Source organism: Xenopus laevis, chromosome 3L (assembly GCF_017654675.1).
Source record: "Xenopus laevis strain J_2021 chromosome 3L, Xenopus_laevis_v10.1, whole genome shotgun sequence".
NCBI lineage: Eukaryota > Metazoa > Chordata > Amphibia > Anura > Pipidae > Xenopus > Xenopus laevis.
In genome coordinates, this window is record NC_054375.1 from 81906334 (window position 1) to 81929643 (window position 23310).

At 38.7% G+C, this 23310-nt stretch overlaps 1 protein-coding gene across 10 annotated transcripts in view; it reads left to right on the forward strand.

The window, feature by feature from the left end:
- The window catches only part of lrrk2.L (leucine-rich repeat kinase 2 L homeolog), a 108066-nt gene that overhangs the window by 52979 nt on the left and 31777 nt on the right, over positions 1-23310 (forward strand). For all 10 annotated transcript variants that reach the window (XR_001934861.2, XM_018252632.2, XM_018252636.2 and 7 more), the window contains exons 26-34: positions 2007-2155; positions 10825-10918; positions 12428-12614; positions 12743-12924; positions 13496-13725; positions 13807-13934; positions 15434-15652; positions 16443-16644; positions 21622-21710. Coding sequence is in view for 9 of the 10 variants with exons in the window: in XM_018252632.2 (XP_018108121.1) it covers positions 2007-2155; positions 10825-10918; positions 12428-12614; positions 12743-12924; positions 13496-13725; positions 13807-13934; positions 15434-15652; positions 16443-16644; positions 21622-21710 (1480 nt within the window). In the remaining variant the exon portion in view is untranslated. The remainder of the gene's footprint in view (positions 1-2006; positions 2156-10824; positions 10919-12427; positions 12615-12742; positions 12925-13495; positions 13726-13806; positions 13935-15433; positions 15653-16442; positions 16645-21621; positions 21711-23310) is intronic.

Below are 23310 nucleotides of genomic sequence, written 5' to 3' on the forward strand. Positions count from 1 at the left end.
GGGGTCTTCCTTTTGGGGCCCCTGTATGCCACGTGCTTGGGTACACCTATACATATTGGGCATCAAACTGTTCAGAGGACCCTAGGCTTTCATATTTGGGGTGATTTTGCTTGATACCTAAAAGTAAGTTGGTAATACGATGCTGCAGGTAGAAATTTTGAGGTGATTTTTGGAAATGTCACCAAAATCACCAAATTTAGGAAAGTTTTGCAGCTTGGTACTTTGTAGGACAAAGACATGCATACCCAATTTAGATTCGTGGGAATGTGTACTTTCCGAAAATATAGTTTTCTGGGGTGAACTTATTTTTTTTACTTTTACCCCACCCCAAAACGATGCAAATGTGTTGATTTTGCAGTATCTGGAATTACAGAACTGATAGTTCAAATGAGGTGTCTACATTTTAGGGCCCCTATATGCCACATGCTTGGGTACACCTATACATATTGGGCATCAAACTGTTCAGTGGACCCCAGGCTTTCATATTTGGGGTGTTTTACATTGATACCTAATGATGTGTGGGAGATATGATTCTGTAGATTGGAAGCTTTGAGGTCATTTTTTAAAAAATTCACCAATTTCTATAAAACATTATAACTTTAGGAAACAATTGCAACTTGGTAGTTTGGAGTACAACGATATGTTTACCCATTTTTGATTCACGAGAATCTGTTCTTTCTAATAATGGGTAGTTTTCTAGGGTAAACCTACTGTTAGTGGAATGTTTGGCCTTGAAATCAGAAGTATGCCGTTTGGGGAGCGGTGCTTTGGAAATTTGGTAGTGTACTGCTTGTAGATTTTGATCTATACAAGTGAGAAATCTCCATAAAACTATATATATTTGGTATTGCCGCGTTCAGGAGACATAGACCTTTCCAAATCAGCTGTGTTCTCATACATAAAGTAAATAATGTTTCTGATATATATGATTGTTCTTTATGAAACATGATTTTTTTCATTTTATTGGACACTTAGAAGCCTATATTTTTTTCTTGCATATTTTGAAAGTTCAGGTTGTCCTGAAAAAAACAATATATTGTTTTCCTGGGTAAACTAAAAGACCGCCCCAGGAAAGGCCCTTAAAGTGAAAGAGTGCAAAATATCTAAAAACTGCTTGGCAGTAGACGTTCACATCTAGGACAAAACGGCTGGCAGGAGTGCTGCTGGAGTTATTATTTTAATATAAAAACAAAAGGCACATTTATATGAAAAAAAGAGTTTTTGCATTGGAATCTTCTGGTTAAATAAGGCTGCATATTTGAAAGACCTGATTTTGCCAATGGGTTCTTAATGTATCTGTTTACAAATATTGACTTATGTTCTGGTTTGCTGTCTATATACATTATGACATCCACATGTTTGTTCAGGTCACCAAATTCCAAGCTACACAATCATGTTTTACACACCAAGATAATTTGAATGATATATTTGAATTTACTTGATTAATGTTTTAAAGGAAAACTATACCCCCAAAATGAACACTTAAGCAACAGATAGTTCATATTAATTAAGTGGCATATTAAAGAATCTTACCAAACTGGAATATATATATTTAAGTAAATATTGCCCTTTTACATCTCTTGCCTTGAGCCACCATTTCGTGATGGTCTGTGTGCTGCCTCAGAGATCACCTAACGAGAAATACTTCAACTTTAACTGTAACAGGAAGAAGTGTGGAAGCAAAAGACACAACTCTGTCTGTTAATTGGCTCATGTGACCTAACATACAGTACAGTGAATCCTACGATCCCAGGGGGCGGCCCTTATTTTTTAAAATGGCAATTTTCTATTTATCATTACCCAATGGCACATACTACTAGAAAAGTATATTATTATGAAAATGGTTTATTTACATGAAGCAGGATTTTACATATGAGCTGTTTTATGCAATATCTTTTTATAGAGACCTACATTGTTTGTGGGGTATAGTTTTCCTTTAAGCTGTATTTTTTTTGTATCTGTAATCCTGTATTTGTAGCTATCTAATTCTCTTTTCTGTTATACAGAAACCACATTTCTGAAATCCATGGACAACTCTGTTTGCCAGAATTACACACTATAAATCTGAATAAGAACAGAATACATTTTGTTGAGACTGATTTCCTAATGAACTGCGTAAAACTGGAGACAATTAGTGCAATGACAAATTTACTGTGTAAGAAATTCATTTATAGATATTTGTACATTTTGGAAATATTTTCATGAAGCCTGTACTCCATACAGCAAAAAAAAAAAAAAAAGTAGCAGTTGAGATGAAACTATTAGGGGGGTATTTACTAACACCCGAATTTATTTAAAAAACCACGATCAAGCTCCCACGCCTGATTTTTTTTTTGGAGTTTTTTTTCCTATTAAAATTTCACATTTACTAGTGAAAAAAAATTAGTTTTTCAAGATTTTAACATTCTGATTTTAAACCTTAAGCGTAATCTAATATATTTGTGCAGTGGATGCTTATTCTTAAAGAGTTTTATGATATCTCCCTGAATAGGTTTTTACAACCTCATACCCCCAACTGGTCTGATTTTAACATGTCCGTTTTGATTTTTGACAACTCAGCCCACTGTCCCAGATGCTTATTGCAAATTCAATGAGATGAGGAAGCTTTGGCAGAGTGTCCAGAATACTTAACACCTGCACTTAGATACAAATGTAATTTATAAGATAAGAAAGTCTCTCAGGGGTACTGAGCTTAAAGAGGAATGGGAATTTTATCTTTATTAGCAAAACTGCAACAAAACATAAAGCAGGGGTCTAATATGTTCAAACTCTACAACCTTACAAATTAAAGTATGTAAAATGGGCGTGCTGTTTGGGGGTGTGGCTTGGTCAAAAATTTTCAAACATGCCTAGTGTGGCAGATATTTGTGTTCAAATGTTGGGAGGTATGTAACTTAGAAGTTGTCTAACCTTTCATTACAATTATGGTCCTAAAATATCAGCACATACCTGCTTGGTTGCTCACTCAAACCCCTTCTGGCTTTTTTTCCCTTTTGTTGGAAATACAGTATGAATGCTATGGAAGGCAGTTTAGCTGTAATATATCTGTATTTTACGATTTTTATGCTATTATAAAGCATTAATACAAAATGTTTTCCCTTTACTGAACTCTCCCTCTGTCAGGTTAATTTTTCAGATAGTAAACTCCGTATAAACTAACCGTGGAGTCTTTGCTAGGCTTTGAGATAATGTGCAGCTGAAGATGTGTGTGCCAATGGACTGGTAATTTGTGTCACTGCCTATTAGCTGAACTAATAAACTTGTCAGAACTAGGAAATTGTTTATAGAAAGAATTGACAAAAACATATGTATTTTTTATATTATAATACGTTACAAAAAGTGTGTATTTATTGAGCTTATGATGAAAAATTAGGTATATTGCCCTTTTAACACCTTACTTCAGAGACCTTGGGGCAGAGAGCAATGTGGAAATTTTTTTTAAAGGAACAGTAACACCAAAAAATTAAAGTGTTTTAAAGTAATTAAAATATAATGTACCGTTTAATGCACGTGTGTGTTTGCTTTAGAAACACTACATGGCCTGGATTTGTGGGCAGGCCACAAAGGCCCAGGCCTAAGGCGGCAAATTGCTGAGGGTGGCATGCCGTCCACTAGCTTCATCTGACCACCCGGTCCCAAGTTCCCCAGGTGAGTGGTGGGGCTGTGAGGAAGGAGGTTGAGAGTGGTGTGCTAAGCGTGTGCGAGCAGGTTGGGGGCAGGAAGGTGTAGGAACAGGTAGGAGATGGGGGTGTATGCAAGCAGATCGGGAACAGACGGGTCAGAAGCACAGAGTTGTGCAAACGAATAGGGGACAGGGATGTGAGTGAGCGGGTCAGGAACAGGTGGGGGGACAAGCATTTTGTGAACAGTCGTGTCAGGAAGGTGTGCAAACTGATAGGGGACGGGAATTTGTGCGAGCGGGTCGGGAACAGGTGAGTTGCGGCAGGTAGGTGTGCAAACTGATAGGGGATAGTGATGTGCGTCAGCGAGTCGTGAACAGGTGGGGGTTGAGCAGGGTGGGAGGGGGAGAGCGGCCATTTTTAAATCCAGCCTTGAACACTACTTTAGTTTATACAAGCTGCAATGTAGCCATTCAAAGCACAGGTTACTTACTATGTAGAATCATATTGTATTCTATTATAGAGCTTATCTGTTATCTGCTTAGTAGCCTGTGCCTTTTTTCCTTTTGTAGCTTAAATCGCTGCCCCAATTGCTACACAATAGCCTATATACATAAACTATAGTTGTCTTTCTAAAGCATGCATACATAACTTTTACCAATGCATAGTAACAGTAAATTATATTTCTCTGACGTCTCCGGGGGACACAGGAGACCGATGGGGTAAAGCACCATCCTTCAGGAGGCAGGACACTTGATTGACAGATCAAAAAGAGGGCGTGCCAGGACTCGGGCTTTACCCCTAGCACTTCCTCTTTTAACTCAGTTTTTCAAGTGTCCTGTCCACAGGAGGATGGACCCATCGGTCTCTAGAGAGACACAACTAGAGAAGCTCCGGTCAGTGGGTAGCACTGACACCCAGGGCCAGACTTGGGTTAGGGTTTACCTACACCCAGAATAGTTAACCCCCGACGTGGGAATAATACAGTCCCGGGGCCAAGAGCTCACCTTCAGGGAGCGGCCTTCCAGATCTTAACCTGCCCCCTGAGGGGGGTACAGGGACTCTGGCCGGGAGACACATGAGGATAAGGTAAGAGGCTCTCTCCTGACGTTGTCGCAATGTCCGCTATTCTTAATGCGGGTCACTAAGTGTGTGGGTGCGCGCGCGCATTCGGCTGACATTGCAGTTCAATCACAACGCAACCGCAACTCCTCTTATGCCAGACCGCTCGTTTGTTTCGGCTGACATTGCAGCAGCAGGAACAGCGCGGTAGCGGTGAGGGGGGAGAGAGCGCAAATCTCGCGCACCTGTGTGTCCCACCGGCGGCCATCTTGGTATAGAAGGCGCGAAACTGAATATCAGCTTCAAGCGGCGGCCATTTTGGATTACTGAAGTGCGGAGAAGCAGAGCAGCTTCCTCACTAGCGGTGCACAGACCTGCCGAATATCAGTAATATTCAGGTGTCCACACTCCGACTTCACCCCTAGCACCTCTAGTATGGCTGAAGGTAGGAAAGGGGGACTATTTACTCGGAGTGGAGGGGGACGTGCTGCACTAGCAGCAGGGCTGGCACAGGTTACATATTTGGCGTGTAATAAATGTCAGGCTAAATTTCCCTTGGGCCAAACAGACCCGCTCTGTAGGTCATGTTTACTGGAGTCAGAGGCTCCGCCAGTATCCTTAGAGCTCCCTCCTAATCAAGAGGGACAAGTTTTTACTCAGGATGCGAATGCTCAGAGTTCTGAAACTAGGGCTCAGTCAGAGATAGCAGCTCCATCATGGGCTTTACAATTGTCTCAGTCACTAGCTTCTCTCCAGCAGTTACCCTCTCTTGCCGACTCTATTGCCAGCTCTATAGTCGAAACTATTGAGAAGTCTATGTCAAAAATTCAGGAAGGGACTGGGGAGAAACGTAAGAGATCTGTTAAACACATACAATCTCGTTCACCCGTGACACTAACTTTACAACCATCAGAATCAGAGTCTGAACAAGAGGGAGAAATCTTTTCCTCCTCTTCTCAGTCAGAGGATGAAGAGGAAGGGGAGATGGATAAGGAGATACACCATGATGTGGAGGCCATTATAAAAGCAGTTATTACTAGGTTGAAAATAGATTCACCTACAGACCAGCAAACACAGTCCAAAGGCCTGTTTAAGAGACAACGCAAAACTACAATTGAATTTCCTTCACATGATCAACTAACAGCAGTAATACAAGATGAGTGGGACACTCCAGACAAAAAGTTTCAACCAAACAAAAAGTTTGCTAAGTTGTATCCATTTCCAAAAGAAACAGTAGATAAGTGGGCAATACCACCTCTGGTGGATGCACCAGTTTCTAGATTGTCTAGGAATACCACACTACCTGTTACAGACGCAGCTGCTTTTAAAGACCCGACCGATAAAAGAATGGAAGGATTCCTTAAAGCGGTGTTCTCAACAGCAGGTTCGGCAATTCGTCCTGCGTTAGCCACAGCATGGGTCGGCAGAGCTATGGAAGCCTGGTCCACATCCCTAATGTCAGGTCTTCAAGATGGGACCTCCAGGGCAAGTCTCATGGACATAGCACGAGACATGGCAGAAGCCAGCGCATATATTAGCGAAGCTGCACTTGACGCAGCACAACTGACTGCACGTTCTTCCGCCCTAGCGGTTGCCGCTCGCCGAGCACTATGGCTCAAAAACTGGTCAGCTGACCTCAGTTCTAAGAAGTCATTAATTGCACTGCCGTTTAAAGGCCAACGTTTATTTGGAGAGGAATTAGAGAAAATAATTTCTCAGGCCACAAGGGGCAAAAGTACCTTCCTCCCCCAGTCAAAGTCACGCTCAGCTAATACATTCCGTAGGGGAAAATTTTTTTGTGGCCAAAGTAATAGAACAACAAGACGTTCAACCTCTCCACGCAGAAACAATTTTCGCAATCGATTCTCCGACAAAGCAACCAGATCAAGTTGGAGACCTAATAAATCCCAGAACAAGCCCGCCCAGGACAAGTCCAATTCAGCATGATGGGGCGAGCCCCTTGGGGCAGCAAGGGGCAATAGGGGGCAGACTACAACTATTCCGGGAAACGTGGGTTCAACACACTTCTGAATCCTGGATAAGAGAAATAATTACAGAAGGATACCACCTCGACTTTTGGGCTATGCCCCCCAGAAAGTTCTTCATGTCCACAATACCCACAGATCCAAACAAAGCACAAGCTTTCTACAACTGTGTGACGACCCTTCAAAGAACAGGGGTAATAATTCCAGTACCCCCGCAACAGAAATTTTACGGGTTCTACTCCAATTTGTTTGTGGTTCCGAAAAAGGAAGGGACTTTTCGACCTGTTCTAGACCTAAAGGACTTGAACAAATTTATCAGAGCCGCGAAATTCAAGATGGAGACGTTGCGATCAGTCATCAGGGGTATGGAACCAAATCAATTGCTTATGTCTCTGGACATCAAGGATGCTTACCTACATGTCCCAATTTGGCCGGCCCATCAACGCTACCTGAGGTTTGCATTCCGCAACCAACACTACCAATTTGTAGCACTACCCTTCGGACTGTCGTCAGCCCCAAGGGTATTCACAAAGTTGATGGCAGTCACAACAGCGTCAATGAGACTCCAGGGAATTTCAGTGACTCCATACCTGGACGATCTTCTCATCAAGGCCAATTCAATAGAACAAGCACAAGCGGCCCTGAAGCGAGCAACAGAGATAATCCAGCAATTTGGTTGGTGGATCAATTGGAAGAAATCACAGGTACATCCATCCCATCGGATGATGTATCTGGGGTTGGAATTCGACACTACAGCACAGAGAGTGTTTCTACTACGGGACAAGCAGATCAAGTTGAAGAAACAAGTATCCAACTTATATCAATCTCACCGTCCAACTATACATCAAGCCATGAAGGTTCTAGGTTCGATGGTGTCGACCATAGAGGCAGTTCCATTTGCCCAAATTCATCTGCGACCCTTACAGTCCGACATTCTGCGCTGGTGGAAGAGGGGATCACTGATGCAAACCTTTCCTCTGTCCCACGAGACCATATCCTCTCTGGAGTGGTGGCTTCGTCCGAATACACTGACCAAAGGCCAATCTTGGGCAACTCCAGACTGGACTATCCTGACAACAGATGCCAGCCTTTCCGGATGGGGGGCAACATGGCAAAGATACACAGCACAAGGGAATTGGTCACTAAAAGAAACCAAGATGTCAATAAACCTGTTGGAACTGAGGGCAATCCGACTAGCTCTACACAATTGGGCGTCGGAACTGAAGGCACAGGCGGTCAGAATACAATGCGACAATGCCACAGCTGTGGCATATATAAACCGTCAAGGAGGCACCAGAAGCAAGGGGGCCCTAAAAGAGGCAGAAATGATTGTTCATTGGGCGGAGAAAAACCTAGTACAGTTGTCGGCGATCCACATTCCGGGAGTATCCAACATCCAGGCGGACTTCCTCAGCCGACACCAAATAGACCCAGGGGAGTGGGAACTGCATCCCGAAGTATTCGAGGAACTAATACAAAAGTGGGGAATTCCACAAATAGACCTCATGGCGTCAAGAACAAATCGCAAGGTCAACCAGTTTTTTGCTCGGTACAGGGATCCACTAGCAGACGGGATAGACGCCATGACCCAGTCGTGGAGGTTCGATCTGGCATATGTGTTTCCACCGATTCCCATGTTACCCAGAGTCCTCAAGAAGATCCGCCACTCAGACCTCCTGGCAATTGTAATTGCCCCCTTCTGGCCAAGAAGGACTTGGTTTCACGACCTTCAAGATCTGTCAGCAGACGCATATATTCCTCTACCTCGCAGGGGGGATCTACTACTACAAGGTCCCATTCACCACCCCAATCCAATGCTCTTCAATTTAACGGCATGGCTATTGAGGAGTCCATCTGGAGAAAGAAGGGATTTTCTGAGGAAGTAATTACTACATTACTGCAGGCCAGAAAACCAGTTTCGGTGCGAATTTATCACAGAATCTGGAGGAGTTACTGGTTATGGTGTCAAGATAAAAGCATCGATTTTGAGACTTTTTCCATACCATCTATCTTGTCCTTCCTACAAAAAGGTCTCGATATGGGACTACAGCTGAATTCTCTCAAGGTACAAATTTCAGCTCTGTCACTGCTCTTTCAGCATAAGATTGCCTGGGATAACACAGTTCAAGAATTTTTGCAAGGAGTAGCTCACATAGCTCCACCACGTCAACGTCCAACACCTACCTGGGATCTAAACGAGGTGCTCACAGCACTTGTGGATCCTCCGTTTGAACCTATTTCTTCACTTGACCTACAATGGCTTACTTGGAAGGTAGTCTTCTTGGTAGCAATATCATCCGCACGCAGAGTGTCAGAGCTAGCAGCACTTTCATGTGACCCCGAATTCCTAGTGTTTCACAAAGACAAAGCGGTGCTTCGAACTAAGTCTTCATTTCTTCCCAAGGTGGTATCCTCCTTCCATATCAACCAAGAAATAGTTGTACCGTCCTTTTGTCCGGATCACAAGAACCCTAAGGAAAAGAGACTGCATGGCCTAGATGTAGTTAGGGCACTGAGGATATATACCAAACGTACTAAAGAAATCAGACTATCAGATTCTCTTTTTGTTATTCCATCGGGGCCACGAGCAGGTCAACCGGCATCCAAGACAACCATATCTAGATGGATTAGAGAAGCCATTGGGAGAGCATATATAGCGAAAGGAAAGACTCCACCCTTTCGAATCAGAGCACATTCAACGAGAGCAATGGGAGCCTCTTGGGCCTGGCGAAACTCTGCCTCAGTGGAACAGATCTGCAGAGCAGCGACCTGGTCCACAATTCACACTTTTACAAAATTCTACCGCCTAGATACATTTGCATCGGCGGAGGCGGTATTTGGCCGCAAAGTTCTACATGCAGTGGTGCAAGCCTAAAGGCAAGCATTAACAAATCTGTTGCCCTCCCTGCTGTTTTGTGGGGCTGCTTTGGTAAGTCCCCATCGGTCTCCTGTGTCTCCCGGAGACGTCAGAGAAAATAGGATTTATTTACTCACCGTTAAATCCGTTTCTCTGAGGTCGACAGGGGGACACAGGACATCCCACCCGGTTCATGCTTGTACATAGTTATAAGTTAAATAGTAAACCTGTTCTACCTTGTTTTTTGTTCTTTTTTGCCTGGTGGCCAGTTATTTGGTACCAACTGAGCTAAAAGAGGAAGTGCTAGGGGTAAAGCCCGAGTCCTGGCACGCCCTCTTTTTGATCTGTCAATCAAGTGTCCTGCCTCCTGAAGGATGGTGCTTTACCCCATCGGTCTCCTGTGTCCCCCTGTCGACCTCAGAGAAACGGATTTAACGGTGAGTAAATAAATCCTATTTTTAATTTACTGTTTACTGTAAATATTTTTATTTTTTGGTGTTACTGTTCCTTTAATTTCTAAAATTTCCATATTACAAATACAAAGACTTGCAGTATCTCAAGTAAGCATGTATGGAGAACTATGTTGCCCATACTCTCAGCCATTAAATTGAGCTCTGCCAGCTGCACAGCATTCTTTAAATAACAAAGTTGTCCCTGGTAGAAACCACTCAGGGCCAAAAGAGTCATTTGTTGGATGTTTTGATCTGTGCACAATTATTTTCAGGGGGTAAAAATAGTGGTATATTGAGACATCTGTACATTAGTAATATATAGAATGAAGTCAATTTGGATAATCGTGAAAGTGAAGTAAATCTATTTTATATACAGCAGTCCTTTGCACTGATGGAACACCATGATTTGCTAGAGAAACTCGGGGAAAAACACTCAATAATGCTGAAAATACAGGCTAAGAAGGTTATATTTTACATAAAATGTCTGATTAAGGTGAAGATGATGATAGATTTTTGAAACTTCATAAATTGCATGCTTTGTTTTTATTCACAACAATAGCAGTTATTGCTAAAAACAGAACATTCTATTGTTCTAAGAATTAACAGCTAGACGACGATAATATTCTCGCTATTATTAGTGTATGCTAAAACTATACTGGTAATGGATTCTATTTATCTTCTTTTTCTGTATTTCCAAATTCCTTTGTTTATTTATTTTATTTTATTTGTTATGGAAAACCTTAATAAAAACATATATTAAAAAAAAAAACATTCATTTGACCTTTCACCTTTGCTGTATTCAACTTTCTGTACATGTCTAATGCCTAACTGTTTTTTTTTTCTTTTAGCTATAGCTCCCAATTTGCCACAGAAGATAACAACTGTAAAATTGTCACAAAACCAATTGACAAATATTCCAACAGAAATTCTACAACTTTCTCAGTAAGTTCACTTATTAACAAAAAGGAAATGTAGAGTTACTACAGTATTGTATCTTGAAATATATATACTGTAAATCATTTTAAAATTTCATAGTGGATGAAAAGTTTGCATTGAGCTCAGAGCAAAGGGAGAAAGCCTTTATGTAAGAGGAGGGCTATCTAAGGTCCGCATACTATGCGCTGACCAAGATGTTTACTAAATTCCCTTTGGCTGCCACTGTACATAGTACAGACACTTTTCAGGGACTGCTGCCATCTCCCTTCATGCTCCACGCTTCTAACTTCTAGCAATGGAGCGGGTCGAGGAGGGGCTGCATCGCTAGTGCAGGCAGTGCTATTGCACTCGCTGCACTAGCAGAGCCAAATTTCCGTTTTAAAAAATGGAAATTTGGCTTTTAAAGTTACTAGATGCAGCTATTTGCCGCCCCTGGTAACTGGCAGCTCCATGCCACCTGAGGCAAGGCTCTCGCCTTGCCTTATGGCCGGAGCGGCCCTGACATAGTAGGGAGGAGTGTGGTGAGCCCCCCTGGTGAAGAATCTGAGTATCTTTTTTTTCTTTTATTTATTTTTTTTACTTGCAGGTAAAAGAAGTATGACTTTTCGTTTTAATAAGTGTACAGCAAAATGTATAAAATTTTATTATATTTATAAATTGTATTTGCAAAAAAAAAGCAATTCCTAACTAAACATTCTTCAGAATCAGATTAATAATGGGAATAATTGAACTGAAGTTTTGGGTTACCCTACTGTATGTTCAACAGAACATCCACTTTTCTGCAGACTCTTACAGAAGCAGAAACGGAGTATAGTGACAGCTTGCAAATGTAGAAATTCAAATAGCTAACCTGATAAACCTTTGCATGATTTTCACTCCTGCCTGGAATTAGGCACTTCTGTTACTAGTAATCAAGAAATATTATTTTAATGGTTGGAGAGAGCCAAACTGAACTGACGGGTTGACAGCTATTTAAATATTTTGCTAATGACTTAAACAGTCAATGCTGCCATTTCTGGTAGAAAGTTAATTGAGGAAGCAGGAGAAAGTGTACAGAAGACAACAAAAGAAGTGCAGGAGGGAAGTTTAGAGAGAAATAGATGGTCTTTTTGGCAGAAAGAGAGGGAACAGAAGAGGAGACCATGAGAAAAAGGGTATAGGGGTGATGTTGGAACAGTAATGGGCCTTTCCTAATTTCAGCTGTAGGCCTCTTGGTCATATCTCAATGTTAATAATTAATAGAATAAACATAAATGAATGTGTTTCCTGCCTTCATAATCGCACTTTTACTAATTAAAATAAGATGTTAGCCAGTTATCACTAGTTGAGATGCTGAATTCAAAATAACCATTATCTTATGTTTTGAGGTAGGCTTTTTTATTTCTCATTTCACATTTTTCACCCTTAAGGTTAAAAGTTTAATAATGGGCACATGGTATTGTTTTCAGCCTCTACTATTTATAAAACTATGAAATAAGATACAGGAATTAGTTGCTTTCTTTGTTTTATTTACAGTTTACGAAGCATAGACTTGAGCAATAATCAGATTGTTCATCTTCCTGGTCCTCAGGAGTGGGCATCATCAAATTTGAGAGAAGTTAACTTGAACTACAACCAAATCAGCATTTTAAACCTTCGTAAAGATGCGTGCAGATGGTCAAGGCTTGAAAAATTACATTTATCTAACAATAAAATTAAAGAGGTAAGATGTTGGTTAAAATATAAATGTTTTGTACACCATAAAAAAGTTTTAATAGAAAAAAAATTTAAAAATGGCCAATGTTTCCAAGCCACATATATGTAGTGATCATTTTTTTTTTTTAATTAAAGATTCCTCCTGAAATTGGGTATCTTGAAAACATCACATCTTTTGACATAAGTTACAACCCTGACCTTAGAACTTTTCCTGATGAAATGGGAAAACTTACAAAGGTATGGGACCTTCCTCTTGATGGACTGCATTTGGACATTGATTTGAAACACATTGGATGTAAGGCCAAAGATCTCATAAGGTACATGTTTAATTGTAGAATATCAGCCTCTGTCTGCTTATAACACTGTTTATGGCAATAAAAAAACTGAGTGAAATGTTTGGAACATGAAAAATGTGCAGTATCTTGATCTCTCTAAGATGGCCTTTTCAGTCTGTTTAACATTAAAATTAATTTTTAATCACCATGTTTAGGATTCCTTATTTATTCTGTGATTGGTTAAATGAGCAAGCATTGTGGGTATTGGTTTCTTTAAACCACTTGCATTTATTGCCTGGATAGCTGTATTGCTAACTTAGTAGAGTAGTATTGTTATTTGTAATCAACCAGAACATATGTAATAAAAGTCACAACATTTGCCCAATCAAGTTACTCTTCAATTATTTTTATTGTTATTATTATTATTATTACTAACGCATAATTATAAAGAGCTACCATATTTTGCAGCGAAGTGTAATAAGTGGGTACATGGGTAGAATTTGTAGACAATGCATACAATTTTGTACCACAGTGTTGTCTGTTACACTGACAAAAGACAGCCATATATTAAAAGTGTTTGCATACAGCTAACTGATTTCTGATTTACCTTCAGGTTTCTTCAGCAACGTTTAAAGAAGGCTGCTCCCTATAATCGCATGAAACTTTTAATTGTGGGGAACACGGGTAGTGGAAAGACAACTTTAGTACAACAGCTAATGAAATGCAAACGCCTTGAGCATGGTGCAGAAAAAGCTACTATTGGTATAGATGTGAAGGACTGGCCCATCCTGATCCGAGGCAAAATAAAGAAAGAAATCACTTTAAATGTCTGGGACTTTGCAGGTATTTTTTAATCTGATGGTGAAGTTAATTTAGTAAAGCATTCGTGTTTTCTGATTGGATGTTTTTGTAATTACGCTTTAGGCCAAGAGGAGTTCTACTGTAGTCACCCACATTTTATGTCTCCACAAGCTTTGTATCTGGTTGTTTATGATCTGAGCAAAGGTGTTTCTGAGGTTGATGCCATCAAGCCTTGGCTTTTCAACATAAAAGTAAGTATTGCTTTGTTGTAGCCTTTCACCTTGGGTCATCAAAGGCAGTGGTTAACAGTTGGTCTGGATGCCTGTATGCATCCTGAGACAATCTGGAAATTTCAGGAAAAGGCATGACCCATCTGTGATATAGTTCATACACTTGAAACTAAAAGTGTGTGTCCATATATGGACCTGCTCCAGTGGAGTGCAAATAGTTCTATAATCTGACCCTTTACAATATTCCCTTTATCTGTTTCCAGTTAAAAGACCAGTAACATAAAAAAAAAATTAAAAAAATATTCGCTTGTACATAACGAAAAAAGAACACAAGACACATTTAACTTTAAATCCACAAAGTCTTAATTAAGAAATAACTTACTGATACTCTGCTTGCGCTCCTCTTCACAAAGGGCAACGATCCATTGTGCGGCACTCGATTTCTCCTCCCTGCCCTCTATAGGAGATAGCCAGGGAGGAGAAATCGAGCGCCGCACTATGATCATCTCCCTGTCGCCTTTTCTGAAGAGGAGCACAAGCAGAGCATCGATAAGTTATTTCTTAATAAAAACTTTGAGAATTTAAAGTTAAATGTGTCTTGTGTTTTTTTCCGTTATGTACAAACAAATTTTTTTTACAATTTTTTGTTACTAGTCCTTTAAACCGGTAGAAAACATATAGCAACTGGGCTGTACTACTAAAACAACATTTCAGAATTAAGGAATTATTTTGCCAGCATTTGGAACAGTTTTATGCATGTAGTATCTATGTGCTTGGTAGTCAAAGGAGTATATTGCTCCTTCTTTATTTTAATCATGCAAAATATATTGTTTTTCTTATATCTTGTGTTGGGGCAAACTGGGAGACACTACTCCATATCTGAGCCTTGCAAAGGAGGTCTTACCGGTATACTAGCCTCTTTATTCACATTAAGTTTGACTGTTTTGTTAGCAGGAGCCCGTTATGCAGGGGTTTTAAAAATAGAGTAGTTTCAATCTTACATTCTAATTTGAAAATTATAAAATACTATCCCCCAGATGTTATGAAAGGCACAACGTTTGCCATAGTTAAGTAACTCATTGCAACCAATAAGATGTTTTCTTTTTAAACAAGTGACCAATAAATCCTACCGGCTCAATGGTTACTGCCCTATAAGTATCCTTTCCTGTTACTAATCTTGAATAACATAAAAAAACTACAGTTTCTGCCCAGAGAATTTTGCACAAAATTTCTAAACATCAGTTTTGATTTCTTGTTTCCATGCTTTCTGTATTACTGTAAAGCTAAACATATATTTTAAACTGTTTTAAGTTAAAGAGTTGTTTAGTGGCAATTGTGGCTGTCTTTCAGCTTTCTCGTATATAAAAATCTCATATTTAAAAATGTAAAGTTTTTCTTAATTCAGCTTCTATACACATCTGCTGTAAATTCCCAAAGTAAAATATGGTGTGAACCTTTCTTTTTAGCTTTAAATTTTGTATCCAAGCCTGAGCTTTTTAAAACCATTTATTTATTTTCAGGCTCGAGCTTCTTCATCTCCAGTTATTCTGGTTGGAACACACTTAGATGTGTCTGATGAAAAATGCCAGAAAGCCTGTATTGGCAAAATCAAACAGGAATTATATAATCAGCGTGGGTTGCCCTCCATTCAGGAGTATCACTTTGTAAATGCCAATGAAGAATCAGACCCTTTGGCAAAGCTTAGAAAAACAATTATAAAAGAGTGTTTGAATTTTAAGGTATTTTAAGTCTTTATTAATGTCTTTCACATTTTAATTGCTATATTTTGATATAAGCACGTATTTGCACCAGTTCAGTTAGAAAGTGAGCAAAGATCTGATTGCTATTACAGAATTGTAGTAGACTGATCATAATTAATTGTTGTATGACTTCCGGAAGTTGGTAACTGCATCTGTAATATTTTAAATCTAGTTTTGATGCTTTCGCAGACATGTCAATTGACCGGCATATTTCTGGAGTCAACCTAATTAAATCCCCTCTCACTGGTCACATTCTGTCAGCAAATTACCTACTCTAATAAAATGTTTAGAAAGTCAAACTTGTCCAAAGCAGCTAAGCAGGGAGCAGGGGTATATTGGGTAGAACAGGGTGTGATCATGGACATGGCATGTAGAACCAAGATGAACCGGATTGGCACTGTTTTTAAACAGATATCAGAGCTTGCATGTAGTGTGTAATACTGAAAGCAAAATGTTTACAAGTGAGCTGTATGTGCCATATTTTACCCTGGCTGCCTATTGGATGGCAAATCTATTTTTAATATCAGATTACTAAATGATCACAATATATCTTACCAGCAGGATATTTTAAGGCATTTTACTAAATCTGGTTTCGGACCCAGAGTCAACTAACTTTGCTTAGAGTTTCTACATATGTTCTAAGTAGTGTACACCACAGTGTCGGTCTTTCACAGTTTTCAATCATTTTTTTTTTTCTATTTGCTTTGTTGAGACTGGTCAGGCAATTCTAGATCATACAGATATTGCTAATTGTTTTTTTGTTTTTTAGATAAGAGAACAACCAGTACTTGGACAGCTGATTCCAGATAGTTATCTAGAGCTCGAAAAAAAAATTCTGAATGAGCGCAAGACTGTTGCACTGGAGTTTCCTGTAATCAGCCATGAGAGAATGCTAGAAATTGTAGAGGAAAGTCAATTACATTTGGATGAAAATGAACTAAAACATGCAGTACATTTTCTCAATGAATCTGGTAATTTCATTAATAATATTTTGCACTTAATATATATATATATATATATATATATATATATATATATATATATATATATATATATATATATATATATATATATTTATATATATTTATATATGTGTGTGTATATAATATATAATTATTTTTTCATATGTGAATGTATGGGTAGGTCTGAGTAGATATGATTTTGTAACCAAAACAACTTCATAGCAATCTGCACAATATAATATGCACACCAAAATTTTATAATAGGTAAAAAAGTAAAGGGATACCGTCATGAGAAAAACATATAAGTTAATAGTGCTGCTCCACCAGACTTCTGCACTGAAATCTGTTTTTCAAAAGAGCAAATTGATTTTGTAATATTTAATTTTGAAATCTGACATGGAGCTAGACATTTTGTCCGTTTCCCATGTGCCCCCAGTCATGTGACTTGTGTGCTGCTAAACTTTAGTTACCCTTTACTGCTGTACTGCAAGTTGGTATAATATCACCTCCCTCCCTTTCCCCCAGCAGCCTAACAACAGAAAAATGAGAAGGTAACCCGATAGCAGCTCCCTCAATAGTAAAAATCCAGGTCCACCATGACAGATTCAGTTACACTGAGTAGGAGAAACATTAGCCTGCCAGAAAGCGGTTCCATAGTGCAGTGCTGGCTCTTTGCTGAAATCACATGACCAGGCAAAATGACCTGAGATGGTTGCCTACAAACCAATATTACAACTAAAAAAATACACTTGCTGGTTCAGGAATGAAATTTTATATGGTATAGTGAATTATTTGCAATATAAACAGTGTAATTTAGAAATAAAAACTACACCACAAAAATCAAGACAAATTCCCTTTAAAATGTCAGAACATCCCTCCCACCACCAAAGCAAAAGATATATGCCTTCACAACAAGAGTAACATGCACTAATCTTTAAAAAATAAATAAAGGAGGAATGGTCAAGGCCTATAAATGTACATGGAGGCCTAGTTATCAAAAGTTGGCTTTTAGTGGTTTTAGAGGTTTTTGAACCCATGACTAAACTCGTAAACTGCAAGGGGCCTGGGGGAAAAAAAGCAGACAAAACTTGTACAACTTTTTTCTTGAATGCTAGCTTCTGTGAGAAAAAGTGACAAAATATTCCCTTGCGTGTTTATTCGTGTAAAAACAAATTTGCATGCCAGTGAGACACTCATTGTCACATTCATTTATAATGAGGTTGGAAATCTTGAGTGTTTTAATAAACTGTGAAAATAAATAAATAAAGTTGTCATTCCCATGGACTTTTATACAACCTTGCCAGCTTTTACTTGCTGAGTTTTTTCTGGAAACTTTTCATGGTTTTATTCTTTAATAAATGGTCACTATTCGAAGTTACAAAGAATATTCTCGAGTATATTTGTACTCATGTTTACTCACTGCATTTTTTCTTGAATTGTGAAAAAACAAATACTCGATTTTTATTAAACATTCTAAATAAAAAAGTGCAAACTAAGTACCGTGCTGAACGAATACTTCAAAAACCTCTGAAAAAAAATATACGAAAACTTCTAAAAGTTTAAATTGATGTAGAACAGTCCAATAAGAACAGCGTAACTCGTATTGACATCTATAGTACCTCAACAACTTACCTAGCAATGCTTTGTATTAGTGGTTTTGTTTTTTAATCTGGAATTTTTAGAGCTTTTTTTAAAAAAAATAAAATAGGAAAGCCACAAATTTTTAGAGATTTGTTGAAAAAAAAAAGACCTTCCTTTGCACACACCATTTTAAGGTCTTCTGGAAAATCCTGGATGTTAACAAACTGGTCAGGAAACTGACACTCCACAAACATTTCTTAAAGGACCAGTAACATCAAAATTTGTTTAAAACCACCAAGACAAATTAAACTTTAAAATCTCAAAGTCTTTATTAAGAAATAACTTACCGAACTCTGCTTGTGCTGCTCTTCAAAAAAAGGTGCTTGAAAACCATTGTGCGGTGCACAATTTCTCCTCCCTGCCTTCCTTATAGGAGATAGCCAGGGAGAAGAAATCAAATGCTGTGTGATGGATCATCACCCTCTCCAGCGCCGATTCTTGCCTAAGGGCCGCCTGAGGCGGCTCCTGCAATGCCGCCCCCCCCCCCCTCGCCGACTTACCTGTAGGGAGGGGAGGCAGGAACACTTATGCGAGAGAGCGCAATTGCGCTCTCTCGCATTAGTTAAGCCGAATTTCCGTTTAAAAAACGGAAATTCGGCTCTTAGAGGTACCAGGAGCGGCTTTTTGCCGCCCCTGGAAACCTCTCCGGCGTTGGTGCCTGAGGCGAGCGTCTCAGCTCGCCTCATTGGCGGCGCGCCCCTGACCCTCTCACCTTTTCTGAAGAGAAGCGGAATTTTGGTAAGTTATTTGTCTTGATGGTTTTTTTTTACTAATGAATTTTTTTAAATAAACTGCTCACACCAACATATATATATAGGTTGGTGTAGGTGGGTGCAAAGCATGCACTCAACACGGCCCCACATCTTTTAAGGTACACCCATCAAAGTAACAATCCAATCCTTTCAATCTCTATCCTATACAACAAATGTGTCCCAGTAGGGATACTTTACCGGAGCTGGCCAAATCAGTAAGGTTGACAGACCATAAACTTCCTTGTTACTTCAGTAACTTGAGCAAAAATGAGACCATGGTAGCAATGAAATTACAGATGAAACCACATATAACCATACACAAAGCGGATAAGAGAGGCAGTTTGGTGGTACTCGCTACCACAGATTATGTTGTTGAGGCTAAATGACAACTATCCGAAAATAATATAAATTGCACATTGCATAGTGACCTAGTGGATAAGTTTCAGACAAAACTAGAATGTATAGACCTTGTTGTGTCTTTGGGGTATATTTGGGGAATTTCCTGAGATCTTCTTCTTCTTTTTTTTTTACAGAAATATTATTGTTACTTTGATGGGTGTAGCTCCAAAGATTTGGGGCCACGTTGAGTGCATGCTTTGCACCCACCTACACCAACCTATATATATGTTGGTGTGAGCAGTTTATTCAACCATAAAGGCCTGAATAAACATATCAAATAATATTGATATAGTTATTGTTTTATCAGACGGATAGAGCTTATACAGCAATATATACAAATTGTGATGGATACAGACTGTATTTTGCTATATAAATTACTAAAGGATTAGTGTAGACTTTTTGAATATTGCTAACTTGTGTCACAGAAGAAATATGCATTGGATTAGGATTCTATTCATGCAATTGTGTATTTTTATGTTCTTTTTTTCTTTTCTATTTAACATTTTTATATAGCAACAAGATGGCAATGTTTCATTGTACTTTTATAAGGAAGACAGAAACTTGTATGCAGCATAGCTATGATTAAGGGCAGAAGTGTATTTAAAGCATAAGGCTGTGGTCTTGTTTTGGATTTTTATGCAGAGCTATTTAACTGTTTTTTATTGGGGCACCATGCTGCTGTCCATCTTTTTCTTGCATTGTTATGGAGTGCAAAGGACACCAAGGAATGGGCAGCCTCTTTTCCTGAGACACATGGTGGTGAGCTGGGAGTGGCTAATTTTTTTGAATTATTTTGGAGCAACAATTTTGATTAATACCTACCCTGTTAGCAGAAAACTGCACTGGCCTAGGGTTCTTCTCGGAGAGCACCACAGAACGATCCTCTTCTTCTGCTTCATCTTTCTTCGCTACTTTAATGAAAAAGAAACCAATCTCCAATATACTTAAGTTAAAAAATGTGTACCATTTTTATAAGAAACCGACTATATGCAGTGAAATTCTCCCTTCATTTACTGCTGTGAATAGGAATTGTCAGATGGTCCCTAAATGCTCTGCAGGGAAATAATCATATTTATGGGCAGCAGGGGGAGCCCCCGCCTCACTTCCAAGCCATGCAGAACTCAAGCAGCTTTGTTTCTCTGAAGAGCAGTTGGCGACTATGTAGAGATTTGTATTGGGTTTTATTTTACCTTTATGACCAGGGACAATGATCATGGAGCCAGATTTAAATAGATAAACTGGGATTCTATTTGGAGGCTTATTTTGCTGCAGCCACTGGTTCTGCAGGGTTGGAGAAAGTTTGTATTAAACAATAAAAAAACTATAGAATCCACATTAGATTACATGGCAACACAGGACCCAGTTCAGTCTGCCTATTCTGATTATTAATCAGTCTTGCTGTATCGGCTTCTGGCAGATATTATTTGACTTGTGCTGTTGTGATAATTTATGACAATCCCGAAGCAGCCCAGACCTCACTGAGCATGTGAACAGTCTTGGTCTTAACAAAGTTACAAGATGATGACCCCCTGTGGCCAACTTTCAAGCATAAATCAATTGTTTGATTAGGCTTGTGGTGCAGTAAGTTCATGTTTATTTTTAGTATACAAAATACAGCATTTCTAGCCTTATTCTATTTTAGACTTTACTTCCCCTTTAAAATGAGGTTTTACTGTATGTAAAGTCTAACTACTTTCTGTTTAGCATGTTTTCTTCAGCTAAGCAAACTGTGCTCTCCTGTAACATATATGCAAATTCACTGGACTGGCCATGTCTGCCATGACTTCTTAAATCTGAAGAATTGAGGACACTAATTTACCCATCATTTGGACTTCTTACTTTGTTAGCAAAAGCACTGGTTGAAAATGTAAATGTAGAGTTTATTTTTGTATGTTGCCATCTAGTGATGAAAGTATACATGCAAAACACAGATCAAAACAGTACTGACCAGACACAATACACCAGAAGAATAAATGGCTTATGTTACCCTGTGTTGATAATTCTGCTCTAAAAGAAATTTTAATATCTTGTAAATACACAGATCTACTTTAAGTTTTAATTAACAGAAATGCCGCTTACAATATAAACAAATGTTTGACTATGTTTGCATTCCTGTATTCATCATTCCTGTAACTTTTGTTTTAAATCTTCCTGCAGAGCTAAAATTAATTGTTGCTTATTCTGTTTTGTGTAGGGGTTCTGCTGCATTTTGAAGACCCTGCTTTACAACTTCGAGATCTTTATTTTGTTGATCCCCAGTGGCTATGTAAAATCATCGCACAGGTGAATTTTGACTCTTTTATTTATTATATTCTGACAATGGGGTAAATGCTCTCACTTAAGCCTTAAATAACATAAATAGAATGGTATAGATACTGTATATTGATTTCGTATTTCGACAGTATCAGTCCATGTCCCAGTCATGCTTGCATTTGAAGATCTCTCTCTTATGTATACACTGTACGGTCAGTTTTATCAGGAAGTAATCAAACTTACTTTGTTTGTGGAGTGTTGGAAGAAATCAGAATTTCCAGGGGAACCCCATGCAAACAAGGGGATAACGTATAATTTCTGTGCAGATATTACACTGACTGAAATCAAATATACAAAACCAGCACTGCAATACAGCAAAGCCAACCATTGCCATGGTGCTGCAATATACTTATTAGCTGACCATAAGCATACATTTATCATAGAACTGCCAATTTCTGACAGAACTGTATAACTGTTGGTGCATGTGTAGGCCCCTGAGCACTGTCACAAAGATACTGTAACTGTAGTGTGATGTTATCAAAATTCTATCAAAAGTACTAAAAAAAGACAGCTGACTCATTAAGGGATTGTGGTAAATGTATGGTCTATGGCCTACCGTACATCTCCATGTAGAATGAATTACTATAATGTGGACATCTATATGTGTCACAAACTTAAAAAGAGAATTCCAATGTAAAAGCCAAATAGTATTTTTTTTTTTTTGTATCCAACCAAAGGAGAAAAAACGGCTGGCACTCACAGATATATGTGTCGCCAGATTTTTTAGAAAAGCACATGCAATGTCAGCATTAGTGATGATAAAGGCACATTAAAGGGACAAACATTCAGTGTTCTACATGAGAAATAAAAAAATGGGTTTGTATTCAAAATGTATGCTACTTTGCTCATTTAATTAAAATTGATAAATATGATTTTTGTTAATATAAAAAGTGCAATTTTTTTTTTTTTACCCATACCCTTTCTATCAAGAAATGGTGACCTATTAAGAACAAACAATAAAAGAGATTCAGCAGTAGAATTCAAATCGAAAGAAAGGAACAGAGAATCTTTTAGTGTAAATGGTTCTATTTTCCATTCAGCCCCATGAAATAAAGTGAACAGACATGGCAACTGCCACCGTTCTGCACAGCTATGCCTTTTTAAGTTTAAGTATAGGGGAGCAGGGCAGGTCTATCTTTTTGTTGCAGATGGGGAGGGGCCTGTGTAGGGCTTTGCTTCTCTTTCAAAGGGGAACTACCATGTCAAAAATATGTATAAAATCAAACCATAGAAATAAGAACATTTTTAAAATATACTGTAATTAGTTACAAAATCTATATTTTTTTTAGAATATTCAATAATGCTTTGTGTGAGGGTTTTTTTATTAGGACAGTTTATTTTGATAAATTATTAGTCTGTATTTTCTCACCTAGATGATTATTTGTGCTGCCTTTTTAAAAAAAACACAAAAAATCAAAATGTGCACATAAATAGAGCCTGCTGAGATGGGGGATAAGAGAGTTACTTTTGATATGTACAGAGAAATGTAATTTACATTTTAGTTTTCATATAACTTTCCCATCAAGCCTGGTAGATCTAAGAACAACACTCAATAGTAAAAACCCATGTC